Raw genomic sequence first — 17,055 nt, 5'->3', positions numbered from 1 at the left:
GTAAGAGCAGGAAGAGAGAACAAGGACTTACTACTCTGTCTCTGTCATTCTGCAAGGAGGACAGTGCCTTCTTAAGACTCTGCACTTCTGAAGGAGTGGTGGAAGTGCTCCCTTCTGTTTGGGGCTTCACTTCTTCCATCTGACGTGTTTTGCCCAATTCATTCAGCAGACGGTCTCGCTCATTCTGAAGGCTTGCCATAGCCTTGGAGAAAGATTTGACTTGGTTGCAAGAGCCTTCTAGTTCCAAAGACAAATGGAGAAGCTCATCATCTTTGGCTCTGAGCTTCTGATTAAGTTGCTCAATCTGAGCCAAGAGACCTCTTTCGTCAGTGGCTTTCTGCAGTTCTGTCAGCTCAGACCTCACTGTATCTCGGTCCCTGGCAGTGGAATGTTGCTCCTCTTGTAGCTGAACCATCTGTTTCTGAAGATTCTGCACTAGACTCTTTTGTTCCTCTAAGTCTGCAGAGTATTTCTGTTTCAAAACATGAAGCTCTTCATTGGCCTGGTCCCGGCTATCCTGAAGAGAGCTCATAGACTTCCCAAAAGACTGAATTTGAGCTTTGAGATCTTTGTTTTCATCTGTGACTGCAAGAAATTTCTGTTCCATTTCCATCAAGTCCCGTGCCAACTCTGCAACTCTCTCTTCTGCTGTTTCTGTTTCATTCCTCATTATCCCTGCATCATGATGTAGGTGCTTCAATTCCTTTTGAAGCCTGTCCTCAGCCTCTCCCACTCTCTTGGCTGCATCCCTTTGAACACATACTAGTTCCTCCTCAAGTTCTGCTATCCTTTTCTGTGAGAGAGAAAGCTTATGACTCAGTTCTTGTGCCTCCTCCTCTCGGGCCTTCAGTTGTGCTTGACACTCCTTGATAGGACCCCCATCGTGTAATGCTGTCATCTCACTCTGCACCTGAGACAGAGAGGATGTAAGGCTTTCAATCTCTTGTGACATACTGGCTTTATCCTCCCTCAAGGCTTCCATGCACTTCCTGAGATCATCCTGAGTACGCTCTGACTCTTTCAGCTGTGTTTCTGTGATGGCCTTCTCTTTTTCCAGAGTTTGGATCCGCTGAAGCTGTGTTTTGAGAAGTTGTTTCTGTTGGGAGTCCTTTATCGAAATCACTTGGTTCAGGTCTTCTCTGTACCGCACCAACTCTGCATTCAGCTTGGCATTCTCGGAGTTGAGGTCATCCATCTGGCTATGAAAACTTCTGATTTCTCCCTTGAGCTTATTGTTTTCAGCAGCAGCCTCTTGAATTAGCTGATCTTTTTCCAAGATTATAACAAGATGACGTTCCTCAAGTTGCTTGTAGTCTCTCAGTATACGGTCTCTGTCATCTTGCAAAGATGCCATGGACTTGGTGAAGGAGTCCAGTTGTGCCTTCTGCTGCTTACTTTCTTCTCTGCTTATTTTCATCTTTTCAGTGAGATGATCAAGTTTGTCAAGAAATTTGTTCTTCTCATTTTCCAAGGCTTTTTTATCTTCTTCCTCCTTACTTAGCCTACGCTCCAACTCTTTCATCTCTTCAGAATGTTGCTGCTGTAAATCAGATAGAGCAGCCGTAACTGCTTCTTCCTTGGCAGACAGCAAACTAATGATCTTTTGATCCTTGGCACTAGTTTCTTCATGCAGTTTATTTGTTAGGTCCTTGGAAGCTTGCAGATCAGCCTCAAGCTGTTCACAGCTGAATTTAAAATTCTGGATACTGGTCTCTTGTTGCTTGACCATACTCTCCAGCTCTTCTCTGACCAATTCACATTTGGCGAAGGAATTCTGTAAGTCAGCAACCTGGTCTCTCAGGCTGCTGATTTCTGACTCTAGTTTCTGCTGTTCAGTCTGAGACTTGCTGTACAGTTCCTGAGATCCTTCAAGTTGAGTCAAAAGCTCCTTTTTTTCCTCCTGCAACATTTCACATGTCTTTTGATGATGCTGAATCTCCTTCCTGGATTCAGACTCCCAGTCTTTCTTGTTGCGTTCCAGCCTGAAAACAGAGAAGAGAAAGTCAGTCCCAAATCAAAGTAGCATCCAAAACCACAGGAATAGTTTTCATTGATTACACTAATTTAGAAAAGCCACAAAATAAGTTTTACTTTAAGGAAGCAAGCTGGAAATATTCCCAGATGATCAATTTGCCCTCAATTTAATATTCAAGGCATCTTTTAAAGTTCTGACTCCACTACTGTCTGAAGGGGGTGGTGCTGGTGCTGGAGGATTATTTTTAAAAAGTTGTCCAGTGAGAGAAATCTTTATGTCAATATTGAAAAAAAGGAGGAGGTAAACATTGGAGGTTATCACCTCCTTCTCATTAAAGTAATTCTTTCTCTCATCTGTTGTAGATCACACACACAAAAAAATCAATAAAATCACTGTTCTAATATGCTCGATGTTCATTCCATGTTCCAGTAAGCAAAGATATAGCATTTTGATCACAAAATTTACAGAACAATTTTACTCATGTAAGAACAGTTTGATTTTGAAAATTCCCAGATGTACATTTTGGTATGTTTCCATAGCTCCCTCAAAATCTATTTCGGCATTAAACTGGAATTCTCTATCGCAATGCTCTCTTGATCTGCCAAGTTTAATCTCAGAATGCAACAACTCTATGCAAAAGAATCTATTTTAAATTTCAGATTAATAAAGACTCTAGATAGTACTCAGGTGGCCACTTGCTTCTTGCAGAGAACACATTTAACAGGAGTACCCTAATGATGAGAAGAAGAAATATTTCACACTGTTATCTCCCTGTATCCTTGTGCAGACAACAAATACACAGTAACTCCCTGCAACATAACTCCAAACCTCTTCTCCATCCAAACATAAGTGATCCAGGGGATGAGCCTTATGTTCATGGCTTTATCAGGAAGACTAATTCTGCTCTCTTAGGCATTCGTTAGTTTCGCCAAACACGTCACATGTAGCGTATTTACATACTCAAAATTCTTTCTTTCTGGTATAGTGCAAAAGGAAGGGAGAATCCTACCTCCTGCCTGGCTGCTGCCTTGTCAAAAGGAAATACAAGAATACCAGCTGAGTCATTATCACCTTCTTTACCTGGATATATGAGCCTGAAGTTCTTCCACATGTATGGTCATCTGCTTCATCTGGTCCTTTAGCACAACACAAGTTTCCTCTTTTGAACGTATTTCTTCCTCCTTCTTTTGAATAGTTTCAGTAAATTTCTTCTCCCAGGTTTTTGATTCATCTATCACTCTATCCCTATCATCCTGAAGGGAAGACATGCTCCTGGTGAAGGCTGCAAGCTGGGCCAGTGTTTTGTTTAGACTGCCTTCCAATTGCTTGGCTTCTTGATCCTTCGTCTTCAAGGAGTCTTGAAGATCACCAATAGTTGTTTCCATATAGTCTTTCTCCCTCTGCAAAGTCGCCAGCTTTTCTTCCATGTTGTTAATTTCCTTTGAGTGCTTGTCTCTCTCCTGTTCCAGTCTTCTCTCAAAGTCCTCATCTTTTTTCTTCATTTGAATTTTAATATTCTCTCTGTTTGCCTGCAACTCTTCTTTCACTTTGACGCTCTCTGCTAGAGCTCTTGCTGCCTCACTCTGGGTGTCATCCAATACTACTTTGCAGAGAGCAAGCTCTGCTTGGGCTTTCTTGGTGTCTTCTACTGCTTTAGCTAAAGTCTCTTTAACTGCTTCTACCTCTTTCTGAGACTCACTCTGCACAAATTCCAGAGCTTTAACAGTTCTTTCTAAACTACTGTTCTTTTCCTGGCTTTTAATACAGTCCTTTTGCAGCTGCTTGATCTCCTGCTGTTTCTGTTTCAGCAGTTCCTGAAGCTCCTTTACATGTGTGCTGCTGTCTCCCCTCCAACTGCATTTTAGCTTTTCTACAAATTCCTTTTGCATTTCTGAACTTGCTTTACTTTTCTCCTTTGCCATCTGACATTTCTCCTCTTCTAGTTCACGCATCATTCTCTGCAAACTTTGAAGCTCATGTTTCAGTTGCTCATTTTTTATCTGGAAGTCTGTTGCATCTTGCTGATAGTTTCCAATACTCCCATTAAGTTCTGCCAGCTGATTCATGAGCCTTTCTTCCAAATCATCCTTCTCAGTTTCTAGTGTGTCTTTCAGTTCTGTCATCCTTATGAGGTCATCTTTGGTTTTTTGGACTGTTTTTTCCATCTTTGCTACCGTGTCCTGAAGAGCACTCAATTCATTGACTTTCTCTTCCATTTGGGTCTCTAAAGCCCTTTTCTCACCTGCTAAAGTCTCAACACACATGCGGATGTCACCCAGCTGTTGCTCTGAAGCCCTCCTATTATCTTCTAGTTCTGTGATTCGCTCTGTGAGCTCAGCTATCTGCTGAATGTAGGTACGAAGATGTTCACCAGGGCTACTATCTTCAAATGCTTTTTGTTCCAGTTCTGCAGTAGGAGACTCTGGTCTAAAACTTATGTCCACTTGATTTTCAGTCCTCTCCGCTGCTGGTGGTGTGGCAACTGCCTGATTTGTCTCTTCCCCTGTTGTCTTCTGAGCAATGTACTTGTCTACCAGTTGTCTGCTTTCCTTCAGTTTAGATTCTGTTAACTGCAAATGACACTTCAAGTCTGTGATCTCTTGATTAAGAGACTCCTTTTCGGCCATTACTGTCTCAAGCTGAGTGGAAAGAGACTGGTAATCCCTCCTAGAGCTCTCCAGATCTTCTTTCGGGCTAGTATTTGTACAGACAGGTCCTGTCTTGTGTAGCTCTCCATCTGTAAAATGCATCTCTGCTCTAAGCTTCTCATTCTCCTCCTCTAGTTCCAGGATCTTTTGTTGCTTTGATTTTGCAAACTTCCTCATTTTCTCCTTCATTCCATCAATTTCCTGTCCAGCTTCCTGTAGCTGCTTATCTGTTTCTTCTTTTTTTGCTTCAACGCTTTTCAGCTTAATGAAAATTTCCTGCTTTTCCTGCCTAACAGTTTCCAAAACACGCTGAATCCGCTCGGCCTCGTTACTCACATTCTCATATGACTGCAGGAGAGTTTCGTATTCTTTCTGAAGCTCCCTGTATTTCTCATGCCACTCAGAACTCTCAGCAGCTTGAAAGCATTTCAAGGATTCTATCTCCTTCTCTAGCTTCTCCTTCTCCAGAACAACTCTATCTAGAGTAAATGTCAGGTTTTTACAGGAGCCATCAAGATTCTGATTTTCCACAAGTACTTTATCAACTTCTGCAACAAGTTTTTCTCGCTCTTCAGTGAGGCCTGCTAACTTTTCTGTTAAAGCATCTCTTTCTTTAACATGGCCACATATTTGGCTTTCCATATTTGTCAACTTGACACAAAGATTTTCAATAGTAGTTCTAGCATTAGCCAGCTCCTCTTTTAGAGATTTGCTCTCCTTTAGTGCCTCTTTTCTTGAAATAAGTGCAGCTTGCAACTTCCTCTGCATTTGGTTCTTCTGTTTAGCTGCTTCTACACCATCATCTTGCTTCTCCTGAATTTCAAGCAACTCTCTTTGCAGTTGTTTGCTTTGTTCCTCATGCACCTGAGCTTGAGTTTCTAACTGACTACATAGTCTCTTGACTGAGTCCTCTTTTTCCAGCAACTGTGCCTGCACATTATTGAGAGTTTCACTTTTCTCCCTTAGCTGCAAGTTAAGAAATTTCATTTCTTCATCCTTTTGGTGCATAAGTGTTTTCAGGTCTTCCAGACTGCTCTCTCCAGAAACTTTCGCTTGACTCTCCTCCAGTTCTGTCTGAAGACTTGCTGCCTTAGCTTCGGCTTGGTCAGAGGGTCTCTTCAGCCCTTCTATCTCCAGAAACAACTGTGCTACGTGCTCTTGCAAATGAGAGACTAATTCTGATTTGTAAGCAAGTTCACTTTGCATATGGCTAACATTAGATTCCAATTCCTCCTTCTCCATCTGCAATTTTTCAAGTTTTTTCTTAAACTCTTCCCCAGAAACATCTGCAACTTGAACAAGCTTGTTATTTGTTGTATTTTCTGCATCCACACATGAAGAATCCAACCCACCTTGATTCCCAAGAACATTATCTGTTGATCCTTTCTGTTCTTGGAGCTGTCTGAGCTGAGCCTGGATGCTCTCCTTCTCTCTGCTTTGCTTATCAAATTGTTCCTGTAGGATGTTGTAATCATCTTTCTGCTGTTTCAGCTGTTCTCTGTGATGCCTGTCTTTTTCTTGAGCCTTTTTTATAGTGTCTTTGCGAGATACCAGGGCTTCCTGAAGCTTTTTCTGAAGTTGTTCTTTTTCTTGTTCAAGAGTTGAAATCCTGTCTTTCAGAGAAGATTTTTGGTTTTCTTCAAGATTTGTAGCTGCTGAACTATTTTTTTCATTTTCTTCATAATCTTTTGGGCTTTTATTGGTTTCAGTTACTTTGTCAGCAATGGTCTGACTCTCCATGATTTCATCTTTAATTGAAACAATGTTTGTCTTACCTTGCAAGCTTCGCCTCATTTCCTCAATCACTGCCTGCAATTGTGCTTCAGTAGTTTCTTTATCCAGCAGGTTCTTCCGGATGCTCTGCAACTCAGATTCCTTTTCAGAAAGCAGTTGAATTAGATACTCCTCACTGGGCTGGCTTTCAAGATTCCCTTCTCTGCATATCATGCTTGTCATATTTTCTTCCCCTTCAGCTTCTTGAGGCACTAAGGTTTCTGATTCAGGTTCTCTTCTCAATTGTACTAATTCATTCTCCAATTTGCTAACCTTCTTCAGAAGCTCCTTCCTGTTAACAAGTGCTGCTTGCAGCTTCCGCTTTACTTGCTCATTTTCTTTTTTCAGAAGTTCAAGTTTATTTACTAATACCTCACTTTCTTTACATGCTGCCTCAGTCTCATCCTGCTGCTCAGACACCCCACGTTTCAGATATGTATCTTTTGCTTCAATGTTTTGGTCTTTTTCTTCCTGGGCTTTTAATAATAGACTTGTTTGCTCTTTAAGGCTCTTCAGCTCATTTCCTAGAGAAAACTTCTCTTCATTCAGCAGGACCATTTTCTCAGACATGCTGACACTGATCTCTGTCATCTGTTGGTCTTTCTCCAGCAAGGTTTGTTGCAGGCTCTCTATAGACCTGGTGTGTTCAGCAACAAGCTGTTCTAGGCTTGCTGCTTCGTGTGCCTTTGAGGCTAAGTTTTGGGAAAGCTCTTCTATCTCAGCTGTATTCTCCCTCAAAAGTTGTCCTAGATCAAGTACCTCACATTCCTTCTTCTTGATCTGGCTTCTCAGATCTTTTAATTGCATGTCCTGGTCAGAAAGCTGAAGTTGCGCTTCATCCAAGTCTTTTTGCAAAGCTTCAATTTTCATCTCCTTGGATTTAAATTCATTTTTAAGGCTTTGGATTTGTTCTCTCAGAAGACTGCTTTGACTGTCTGACAGCCTCTGCTTCTCTGAAAGAGCTAGATTTTCCTCAAGTTGCTTCACTTGCTCTTTCAGTTCTGTTACGATAGAAAGTTCCTTCATCTGACACAGGAGCTGATCTCGTTCTTTAGTCAAAACACAAAACGCACTGTCAGAATCCTCTATTTTTCTCCTGTATTCCTCAGCCAACTGGTTTAGCCTATTTATTTCTGCACCTTTTTCTTCTAGATCTTTCTTATAGGATTCTTCTGATTTCTGCAGAATTATTTGCAGTTCTGTAATTTGGTTTTGTAACTTTGTCAGTTCTTGAGATTGAGAGGTGCCAGGCTCCGGATCTGCTGTAGAGATTTGCATTGCCTCCATCTCCCCTCTGCAGGGGACAGTGCTTCCCTGGGGCACTTCTTGAAGACTGATTCTGTTTTTCTGAAGCACATCAATTTGCTGCATTTCTGCTTCTCTCAGTAATGAACTATTGCCCAACTCATTTTGCGTATCTGAAGCCTTTTGCTCTTCTCTCCCAAGAGACCATATCTGGGAATTATCTTCCAGCTGGTTAGCTGCTTCTCCTCTTTGGTTATCTGTACAAGTTTGGCTGTTTGGGGCCTCGAGCTGCCTTTTCAGAAAAGTTATTTCTTCTTGGGCTTCTTTCAGTTCCAGCAGCAGAACTGACAGATCTTTCTGTTTCTCTGCAGCAAGATATTCCAAGATTCCAGGAGGACATCTTTCCTCAGTAAACTGCTCACTTCCACTGAGAAAGCCATCTGTTCTTGCCTGAAAGAAAATAATAGGTTTCGATTTTCCTTTGAATCCTGTGAAAGGGTCACTTTTGGAAGTATCTGCTTTCCACATTTTGCAGTTTAAGCACACCCTTTCTTGAGCTGGCTATTTATTGCAATAAATAGTAGCCTTACTAACAACAGGAGGACTCCTCAGATCAGTTCTGTTCATTTCAGTTTCTGAAGTTGCAGCATGAAAGATTCTGGCTCTAGGATTAGACCATAAAGGTAACTTGCCATTCCCTTATTTCCTATTCTCTCTTTTTCACAAGATAGTATGATTCTGAAGTGTTTCAGTTCTCCTGTGATTCTCATAAGCCCTCCAGTGTACTTATCCAGTCACATTTTCCTGGCATCCCATCCATAGTCTCTGAATGAGGAGGTTTTGTCCCCTATTCTATCTGTCCATTTAACATGGCAAAGAAACAGTGTAGAAGTCCATATTCCAGTCTATGTTCATCTCCAAAGTGAGTGCACCAGACAAAGCATCTAGACCAAAGTGCTTGGCTTTTTCCAAATAACTATCTTAAGCCTTCCTCCCACCCACAAAAACAGATTACAAAAGAAAAGCAGTCACAAATCCTTCCCAGAAAGGATGGATCAGCAGCCCACCAGTAAGTCAACATCTTGTGTTTTAAAGGGTGTCCATTCATCAGCTCAGAGGGCAGAAACAATTTATGGGGAACCATTAAAGGAAAGTTATTTCTTAAAGCCTGCTGCAGTGTTGCAGTAACCACTTTTAAGTTACAGGATGTTAAAAAACCAACTCCTTGGGGCTTTTAAACTGAATTAAAGTTTTCATAGAATCATAGAATGGCTTGGGTTGGAAGGAACCTTAAAGATCATCCAGTTCCAACCCCCTGCCATGGGCAGGGACACCCTCCACTACACCAGGTTGCCCAAAGCCCCATCCAACCTGGTCTTGAACACTTCCACGGATGGGGCATTCATCCATATCATTCATATCCACGATGCGTACAATACTGCGAAGAAAAAAGTTCCAGACTAAATTTTTACCTCAGTGAGCACCAATGTGTCATCAAATGGCTTTTGCACTTCAGAATTCACCTGCTCTCCTGATGCATCTAGTGATAAAAGGTACACTTGTCACCATCAGTGTAACGAGTTGCATGTAAAGTCAGTAGGTAAGTGGAGAGATAATACATAGGACTGGAGCTGCTCTAGTTCCCAAGGTAAGAAAGACAAAAACAAATAAAAAAAAAAGTTTGAGTCTTTGCATTGCACCCAGACATCCCCAATAGCTCTGCACATGCAAAACCTCCTGCATTTGCTGCACACTACCATCCCCTAAGTCTACACTATATCTACCCTCCACAGAAGAATGAAGAGGCAAAGAGACAAGTGACCTAGGTAACAGGTTGTTTCATTTTGGGTTGGTTTGGGATTTTTTTTTTTTTTTTAATAATTTGGGGGGTGGGGGTGGTAATTCCAGACACAAACAGAAACTTACTACCTTGCAGAGAGTAATCCAATTCTTCATCTTATCTTAATTCTCTCCTGTGTCTTACACATCAGCCTTTGCATCTACAAACATGCTTTCCTTCAAACACTTCTCCCTTTCTCATCTTAGGAACCACTTCCTACTTCTCTTCTGATATATCCTATCCATTCCACATCAGAAAATTCTCTTCTACATCATGTGCATCTTTTCTATCCCCTGTACATCTTTAGATTCTGACCTCAAAGCTCCTCTTTCCAAATCACCTTAGATTTGTCACTGAAACTTTACAAATTTCCACAATTTTCTTGTCACATGCCTTACTCTGTGTCCTCACCTGTACAAGGAGAAGAACAGTCTCCATAAGAGGCTGGAGCTTCCAGAGTCTGCAAGTCTTGGAACTTCACCTCAGGTCCAACATTCTTATTCTGTTGGTTGAAGGAAAAATACTTAATTTTGAGCCATGATCTTTGCATTAGAAGACAGCTGTCTTAGCTGCCTGCTGCCCTGCCAAGCTTTGAGTAAAAACTATCAGTCCCAACTTTAGATGCAACTCAGATGCCTAATGAAAATCAATAAAAAACCAGGTAGATTGGTTTCTGTGATAAGCAACAGACTAAGACATATCTCAGCAGATTGGGATATCAGTGAATGCAATGATGCCACACACATAACACGGGGAATAAACAGCAGGAGTTAGAGACATGTGCAGGGCTATGATCTTATTGGCATCACGCAGACACGGTGGGATGGCTCCTATGACTGGAGTGCTGGAATGGAAGGATACAGGCTCTTTAAGAAAGACAGGCAGGGGAGATGAGGAGGTGTTGCCTCTATGTCAGTGACCAGCTGAGTGCATCGAGCTGCGACTGGGGATGGATGAAGAGCTGACGGAGAGCTTATCAGTCAGGATTAAAGGGAGAACAGGGACAGGGGACATAGTGGGTGTCTGCTACAGGCCACCTGACCAGGAGGACCAAGTGGATGAGGCCCTCTACAGACAGATAGGAGCAGCCTCACGTTCGCAAGCCCTGGTCCTCATGGGGGACTTCAATCACCCTGCTATCTGTAGGATGGACAACCCAGCAGGGCCAAAGCAACCCAGGAGGTTCCTGGAATGTGTTGATGGTAAATTCCTTCTCCAAGTGGTAGAGGAACCAAGGAGGAGAGGTGCTTTGCTGGACCTTGTTCTCACCAACAAGAAGGGGCTGGTGGGGAATGTGAAGCCCAAGGGCAGCCTTGGCAGCAGTGACCATGAAATGGTGGAGTTCAATATCGCTAGAGCAGTGAGGAGGGCGCTCAGCAAACTCACTACTCTGGAATTCAGGAGAACAGGCCTTGGCCTCCTCAGGGATCTGCTCAGTAGAGCACCATAGGATATAGCCCTGGAGGGAACAGGGGCCCAAGAAAGCTGGCTAATATTCATGGATCACCTCCTCCAAGCTCAGGAGCGGTGCATCCCAACAAAGAAGACGTCAGGCAAAACCACCAGGAGGCCTGCATGGATGAACAAGGAGCTCCCGGACCAACTCGGACACAAAAAGGCCTACAGAGGGTGGAAGCAAGCACAGGTAGCCTGGGAGGAATACAGAGAAATTGTCCGAGCAACCAGGGATCAGGTCAGGAAAGCTGAAACCCTGATAGAGTTAAATCTGGCCAGGGACATCAAGGGCAACAGAAAAGCTTCTATAGGTACCTCAGTGATAAAAGGTGGACTAGGGAAAACGTGGGCACAACTCTCACTTAACAAAGAGAGCTCAGCTTCCGCCAGTCAGTCTGCCGGATCCCCATCAGGGCAGCGGGAATGGACAGGCATCCTACAATGACAGCTGGGCCTTTGGAACTGTATTTTGTGAGACTTACCTCAGTTTGGCCTATGGTTTTGCTGAAGAACCAAAGAGAGACAGAAAATAGTACGAATATGGATTGAATGGATGAAGGACACAAGAATTACACACAGCCAGCAAAGGGAAATACATTCTGATAAGAACACAGTACCAGCAGTACTTGGCATCTATTTCTGTCTTTCATCATTAATCCAGTTAATAATAACCTTCCAAAGAGGATTGTTAAAAAAGGCCATAACAGCTTAGCTGTTTTAAGGCCAGTCCTTGACCTATTTTAGTTTTAGCTTATTCCAGTTCCTTAATCATTACCTGCTTCGTGTTTTCTGCAACCGTCAAAGCTTCCTGCTGAGGCTCCTGGAGAACACGTTGCAAGTGTGGTATTTCTGAAATATTTGAACATAAACAATTTATTTGAAAACTAAAACTCTGATTTAGATAGTAACAGGATATTCTTCCAGGAACTTTAGAGAACAGGACACATGGCTGTTAGCAACACTTACGTAGTGGAGATACATAACATTGTCACTGGATAACGTGGTGTGGTTTTTTTTAGAGGTAAACCACCAAACAACATGCTGTTTTAAGCACCTTTTAGAAAAGAACAATTGTTGTTACACAGACTAAAATTAAAGGACAGCTGATACGAGTTTCAAGTTTTAAGAAATATTTTTATAAAGGAGGGGAAAGAAAGAACTTCTGTAGCAAAACATTTCAAATTTCATTTGGATAAATGAGAAATTGTTAAAAAAAGAGAAGAATAAAACTCTTAAGGACCATGGTCCAAGACAAGATTGGTACAAGAACTTAGTTGCTGTTTGACTCAGGATATTTTTATGCTTATATTTCTGTAACCTGACGCATAAGCACCATTTACCACAGGTATGTCACTGTATATGATGAAATGACTGGCTCAGTGGATAAAGGGAGAGCAGGGGCTACCAGCAAGGCCTACAGGAGGGCACTGTCTCCCATAAGAGCCTCACAGAAGAAGCTGTTGATGGATGGGCTGGATGAGCAGACAGTGAGGTGGACTGAAAACTGGCTGAATGGCCAGCCAAGAGTGGTGATCAGCAGCATGAAGTCTAGCTGGAGGCCAGTAACTTAGCAGTGTACCCCAGGGGTCAGTACTGGGTCTGACCCCGTTCAACATCTTAATGATTGGGATGATGATGATGGGACAGATTGCACTCCCAGCAAGCTTGCAGATTATTCAAAACTGGAGAAGTTGCTGATACATCAGAGGGTTGTGCTGCCATTCAGACGGACCTGGACAGGCTGAAGAAATGGGCTGACAGGAACCTCCTAAAGTTCAATGAGAAGTGAAAAGTCTTCCACCTGGGGAGGAACAACCCCATAGCACCAGTTTATGCTGGGGACCACCCAGATGGAAGGCAGCTTTGCAGAAAAGGCCCTGGGGTCCTGGCTGACACCAAGCTGACCAGGAGCCAGCAATGTGCCCTTGCCACAAAGAAGGCTAATAGTATCCTGGGCAGCATTAGGCAAAGTATTCCTTCACCTCTACTCAGCACTGGTGAGGCCACACCTGGCGTACTGCGTCCAGTTCTGGGCTCCTGAGTACAGGAGAGACGTGGACATATTGGAGAGAGCCCAAGAAAGAGGCACAAAGATGATTAAGGGACTGGAGCATCCCATATAAAGAAAGGCTGAGTGGGCTGGGACTCGTTAGCGCAGTGAAGAGAGGGCTCAGGGGGTAATTCATCAATGAGTACAAATACCTGAGGGAAGAGCGTAAAGAAGATGGAGTGAGGCTCTTTCCAGTGGTGCCCAGTGACAGGACCAGAGGCAACGGGCACAAACTGAAGCACAGGAGGTTCCCTCTAAACATCGGGAAACGCTTTTTCCCCTGTGAGGGTGACTGACCACGGGCACAGGCTGCTGTCCTGGTTTTGACTGGGACAGTCAGCAATTCTTTTTAGCAGCTAGAAGAGCTCTGTGTTTTGGTTTTAGCCTGAGACTCGTTAAGAATATTGACAGCGCACTGATGTTTATAGTTGGCACCAAGACCTCAAGGACTTTTCAACTTGCTGTATTTTTTGCCAGTGTGCAGGAGCACAACAGGCTGGGAAAGGGAAGCATAGCTGGGACAAGGGGTCCACAAATCCTCTTACGATCTGAATCTAGACTTAGGATTGAGGGTTAAATTAGCCAATAAAATATTCCATATCATGCAATGTCATGTCCAGTAGATAGACGAGGGTTGATCACAAAGAAGGGCCTTTTGCTCTTCCAGGGGCTCTCACTCTCAGAGGTCTCTCTCTCTCTCTCTCGTGCTCTCTTCTAGGGCCTCTCGCTCGTCTGGGATTGCAGTGTCAGGACTTACCTGTTTCGGGATTGTATGCTGGGACAGGACAGGCATTGGTCACCAGGTGGGGAGCAATTACACTGTGCATCACTCGTTCGTATATGCAACTGACATCATCTACCAGGACTTGTCCAAAGCATTTGACACTGTCCCACATAACATCCTTGTCTCTGCATTGCAGAGGCACGGATTTGATGGATGGACCACTTGATGGATAAGGAATCGGCTGGATGGCCACACTCAAAGTGTTGCAGTGAACAGTTCAATGTCCAAGTGGAGACCAGTGAAGAGTGGTGCTCCTCAGGGGTCAGTACTGGGGCCAGTGCTGTTTAACATCTTTGTCGGCAACATGGACAGTGGGATCAGTGCACCCTCAGCAAGTTTGCAGATGACATCAAGCTGTGTGGTGTTGTGGACACGCTGGAGGGAAGGGATGCCATCCAGAGGGACCTTGGCAGGCCGGAGAGGTGGGCCTGTGCAAACCTCATGAAGTTCAACAATGCCAAGTGCAAGGTCCTGCACATGAGTTGAGACAATCTCAAGCACAAGTACAGACTGGGCAGAGAATGGATTGAGAGCAGCCCTGAGGAAAAGGCCTTGGGCGTGTTGGGTGATGAAATGCTCAACATGAGCTGCCAATGTGCACTTGCAGCCCAGAAAGCCAACTGTGTCCTGGGCTGCATCAAAGCAGTGGTGCCAGCAGATCAAGGGAGGTGATTCCGCCCCTCTGCTCTGCTCTCGTGAGACCCCCTTCCCTGCAGTGCTGCGTCCAGCTCTGGGGCCCCCAACATAAAAAGGACATCAACCTGCTGGAGCAAGTCCACAGGGAGACCACGAAGATGATGCAAGGGCTGGAGCACCTCTGCTATGGAGACAGGCTGGGAGAGTTGGGGCTGTTCAGCCTGGAGAAGAGAAGGCTCCGGGGTGATCTTATTGCAGCTTTCCAGTACTTAAAGGGGGCCTAGAGGAAAGCTGGAGAGGGACTTTTTACAAGGGTGTGCAGTGACAGGACACGGGGCAATGGCTTTGAACTGAAAGAGGGGAGACTTACATTAGATCTAAGGAAGAAATTCTTCACTGTGAGGGTGGTGAGGCACTGGAACAGGCTGCCCAGAGAAGCTGTGGCTGCCCCATCCCTGGAAGTGTTCAAGGCCAGGCTGGATGGGGCTTTGAGCAACCTGGTGTAGTGGAGGGTGACCCTGCTCATGGCAGGGGGGTTGGCACTGATCTTTAAGGTCCCTTCCAACCCAAATTGTTCCATGATTCTACGACAAGAAAGCTTCCATTTACATTTGATACCAACAGACACCATTTCAGTCTTTAAATAAGACTGACAAACTAGAAAGTCATCAGGAAATGAAGTAACAAATTCTTTAGAACCTACAGAGAAGGTTTTAAAGATGATGAATTTTTACATTTTTCTATTTAATCTTTTCATGCTTTTTTAAAGAAATTACATTTCCCAGTGTTTAAAATGTTAAAAAATGTCAGTAATGCAGGGTTCAAGATGCTCACTGGAAGTAGAATTACAACAAAAAAAACTTGGTTTGAAGCAAACAGGCTGGTAAACATGCATTGGGAAAGACTTTTTACATAACATGACAGTGAAGCTCTAAAAGTCACTGCATTTTTCAAGTGGAATTTCTTTCAGTGGAGGAAGGACCTGCTTTTTAAGAAAGCTCATGAAAGCCTTCCAGGTACATTTTGAATATACTCAATCCTAACTCAGGGTATGAAATCAGATTAAAAACTGGACTTCCTTAAGGCCTTTGATATGGTCCTCCCAACATTCTTGCCACTAAATTGCAGAGATATGAGTTTGACGGATGAACTGTTACATGGATAAGGAACCGCCTGGATGGCTGCGTGCAAAAAGTTGTAGTCAATGGCTCAATGTTCAAGTGGAAACTAGTAATGAGTGGTGTCCCTCAAGGGTCCATACTGGGACCACACTATTTACTATCTTCATTCACGACAGACAGTGGGATTGAGTGCACCCTCAGCAAGCCTGCAGATCACACCAAGCTGAGCGGTGCAGTTGATTTGCTCGAGGAGTGGGATGCCATGTAGGGGGACCATGACAAGTGGGCCCATGCAGACCTCATGAAGTTCAACAACGCCAAGTGCACATAGGTTGGGTCAATCCCCAGTATCAATACAGACTAGGGTATGAATGGACTGAGAGCAGGCCTGAGAAGGACTTGGGGATACTGATAAACAAAAAAATGGACAGGAGCCAGCAACGTGCACTTGCAGCTGAGAAAGTCAATCATATCCTGGGCTGCATCTAAAGAAGAGTGGGCAGCAGGTTGAGGGAGACAATTCTTGCCCCCTACTCTACTCTCATGAGACCCTACCTGGAGTACTGTGCCCAGTTCTGGGGTCTCCCAGTACAAGACGGATATGGATCTGTTAAAGTGACTCCAGAGGAGGGCCATGAAAGTGATCAGAAGGCTGGAACATATCTCCTGTGAAGAAAGGCTGAGAGACTTGGGGATTTTCAGCCTGGAGAAAGAAGGCTCCACGGGGGCCTTATTGCAGCCTTTCAAGAGGGCTTCTTCTCTTTGGATTGCCCAGAGTAGTTGTCAGTTGCCCCATCATTGGACATGTTCAAGGTCAGGGTGGACAAGGCTTTGAGCAACCTGATCTAGTGAAGGATGTCCCTGACCAGAGCAGGGGGGTTCGACTAGATGATCTTTAAAAGTCTCTCCCAACCCAAACCATTCTGTGATTCTAAATGATGTCTTGAAGTCCGTTAAGGACCTGAATTTCTGAGTTCATAGAATAAAAAGAGAGAATGGAGATGTTCTAGGACTGCAGGAATCTGTTTTTTTGGTGATTATTCCTCCATCAGGATTCTTACACAGAGGGTCTATATCTGAATGACAGGAAGTAAAAGGAATCTATTTCTGCAGTAACCAAGACAGCCTATTGCCATAGCGCACCACACTCTAAAGTCAAAAACTGTGGGAACTCATCTTTTTATACTACAACTCTGACAGGGTGGTGATATTGCCACTACCAGTCTACATGCCTAGACACTCAAAATCAAATTAATTGTCTTTTTTTCTCCATGTAGCATATGTATGAACCCTTTACTGTTTCAGCAAAAGTGATCAAAAATAAGGCCCTGAAGCACCAGCAGCAGATTGTCAGTATTTTGTATCAAGGAGGAGCTACCACTTCAGTTATATCTTATTTTGTACAATCTAAGAATGTCCCAGTGTACAGTGCCTTGGAATACAAAATATATTCTACCATCCCCAGGCATAACTGACATTAATGGAACAAAAACCCAAATAAACCAAAACTGTTCATTGAACTTAATAT

The 17,055-nt window shown here is 43.7% G+C and overlaps 1 protein-coding gene across 2 annotated transcripts in view; it reads right to left on the bottom strand.

Annotated features, from left to right (window-relative positions):
- GOLGB1 (golgin B1) overlaps positions 1-17,055 on the bottom strand; it is a 43,715-nt gene that overhangs the window by 11,001 nt on the left and 15,659 nt on the right. Inside the window, exons 10-15 of one of the 2 annotated variants that reach the window (XM_086609717.1) lie at positions 11,712-11,785; positions 9,893-9,983; positions 9,564-9,566; positions 9,114-9,181; positions 3,056-8,091; positions 32-1,982 (exon numbers count right to left, since the gene is read on the bottom strand). In XM_086609717.1, coding sequence (XP_086465843.1) covers positions 32-1,982; positions 3,056-8,091; positions 9,114-9,181; positions 9,564-9,566; positions 9,893-9,983; positions 11,712-11,785 — 7,223 coding nt within the window. The remainder of the gene's footprint in view (positions 1-31; positions 1,983-3,055; positions 8,092-9,113; positions 9,182-9,563; positions 9,567-9,892; positions 9,984-11,711; positions 11,786-17,055) is intronic. The other variant, XM_086609718.1, reaches the window with a different exon arrangement.

Source organism: Tauraco erythrolophus, chromosome 4, assembly GCF_009769465.1.
Source record: "Tauraco erythrolophus isolate bTauEry1 chromosome 4, bTauEry1.pri, whole genome shotgun sequence".
Classification (NCBI taxonomy): domain Eukaryota; kingdom Metazoa; phylum Chordata; class Aves; order Musophagiformes; family Musophagidae; genus Tauraco; species Tauraco erythrolophus.
The sequence above is the reverse complement of the archived record's forward strand: the minus strand, read 5'-3'. Positions and strand labels throughout refer to the sequence as shown.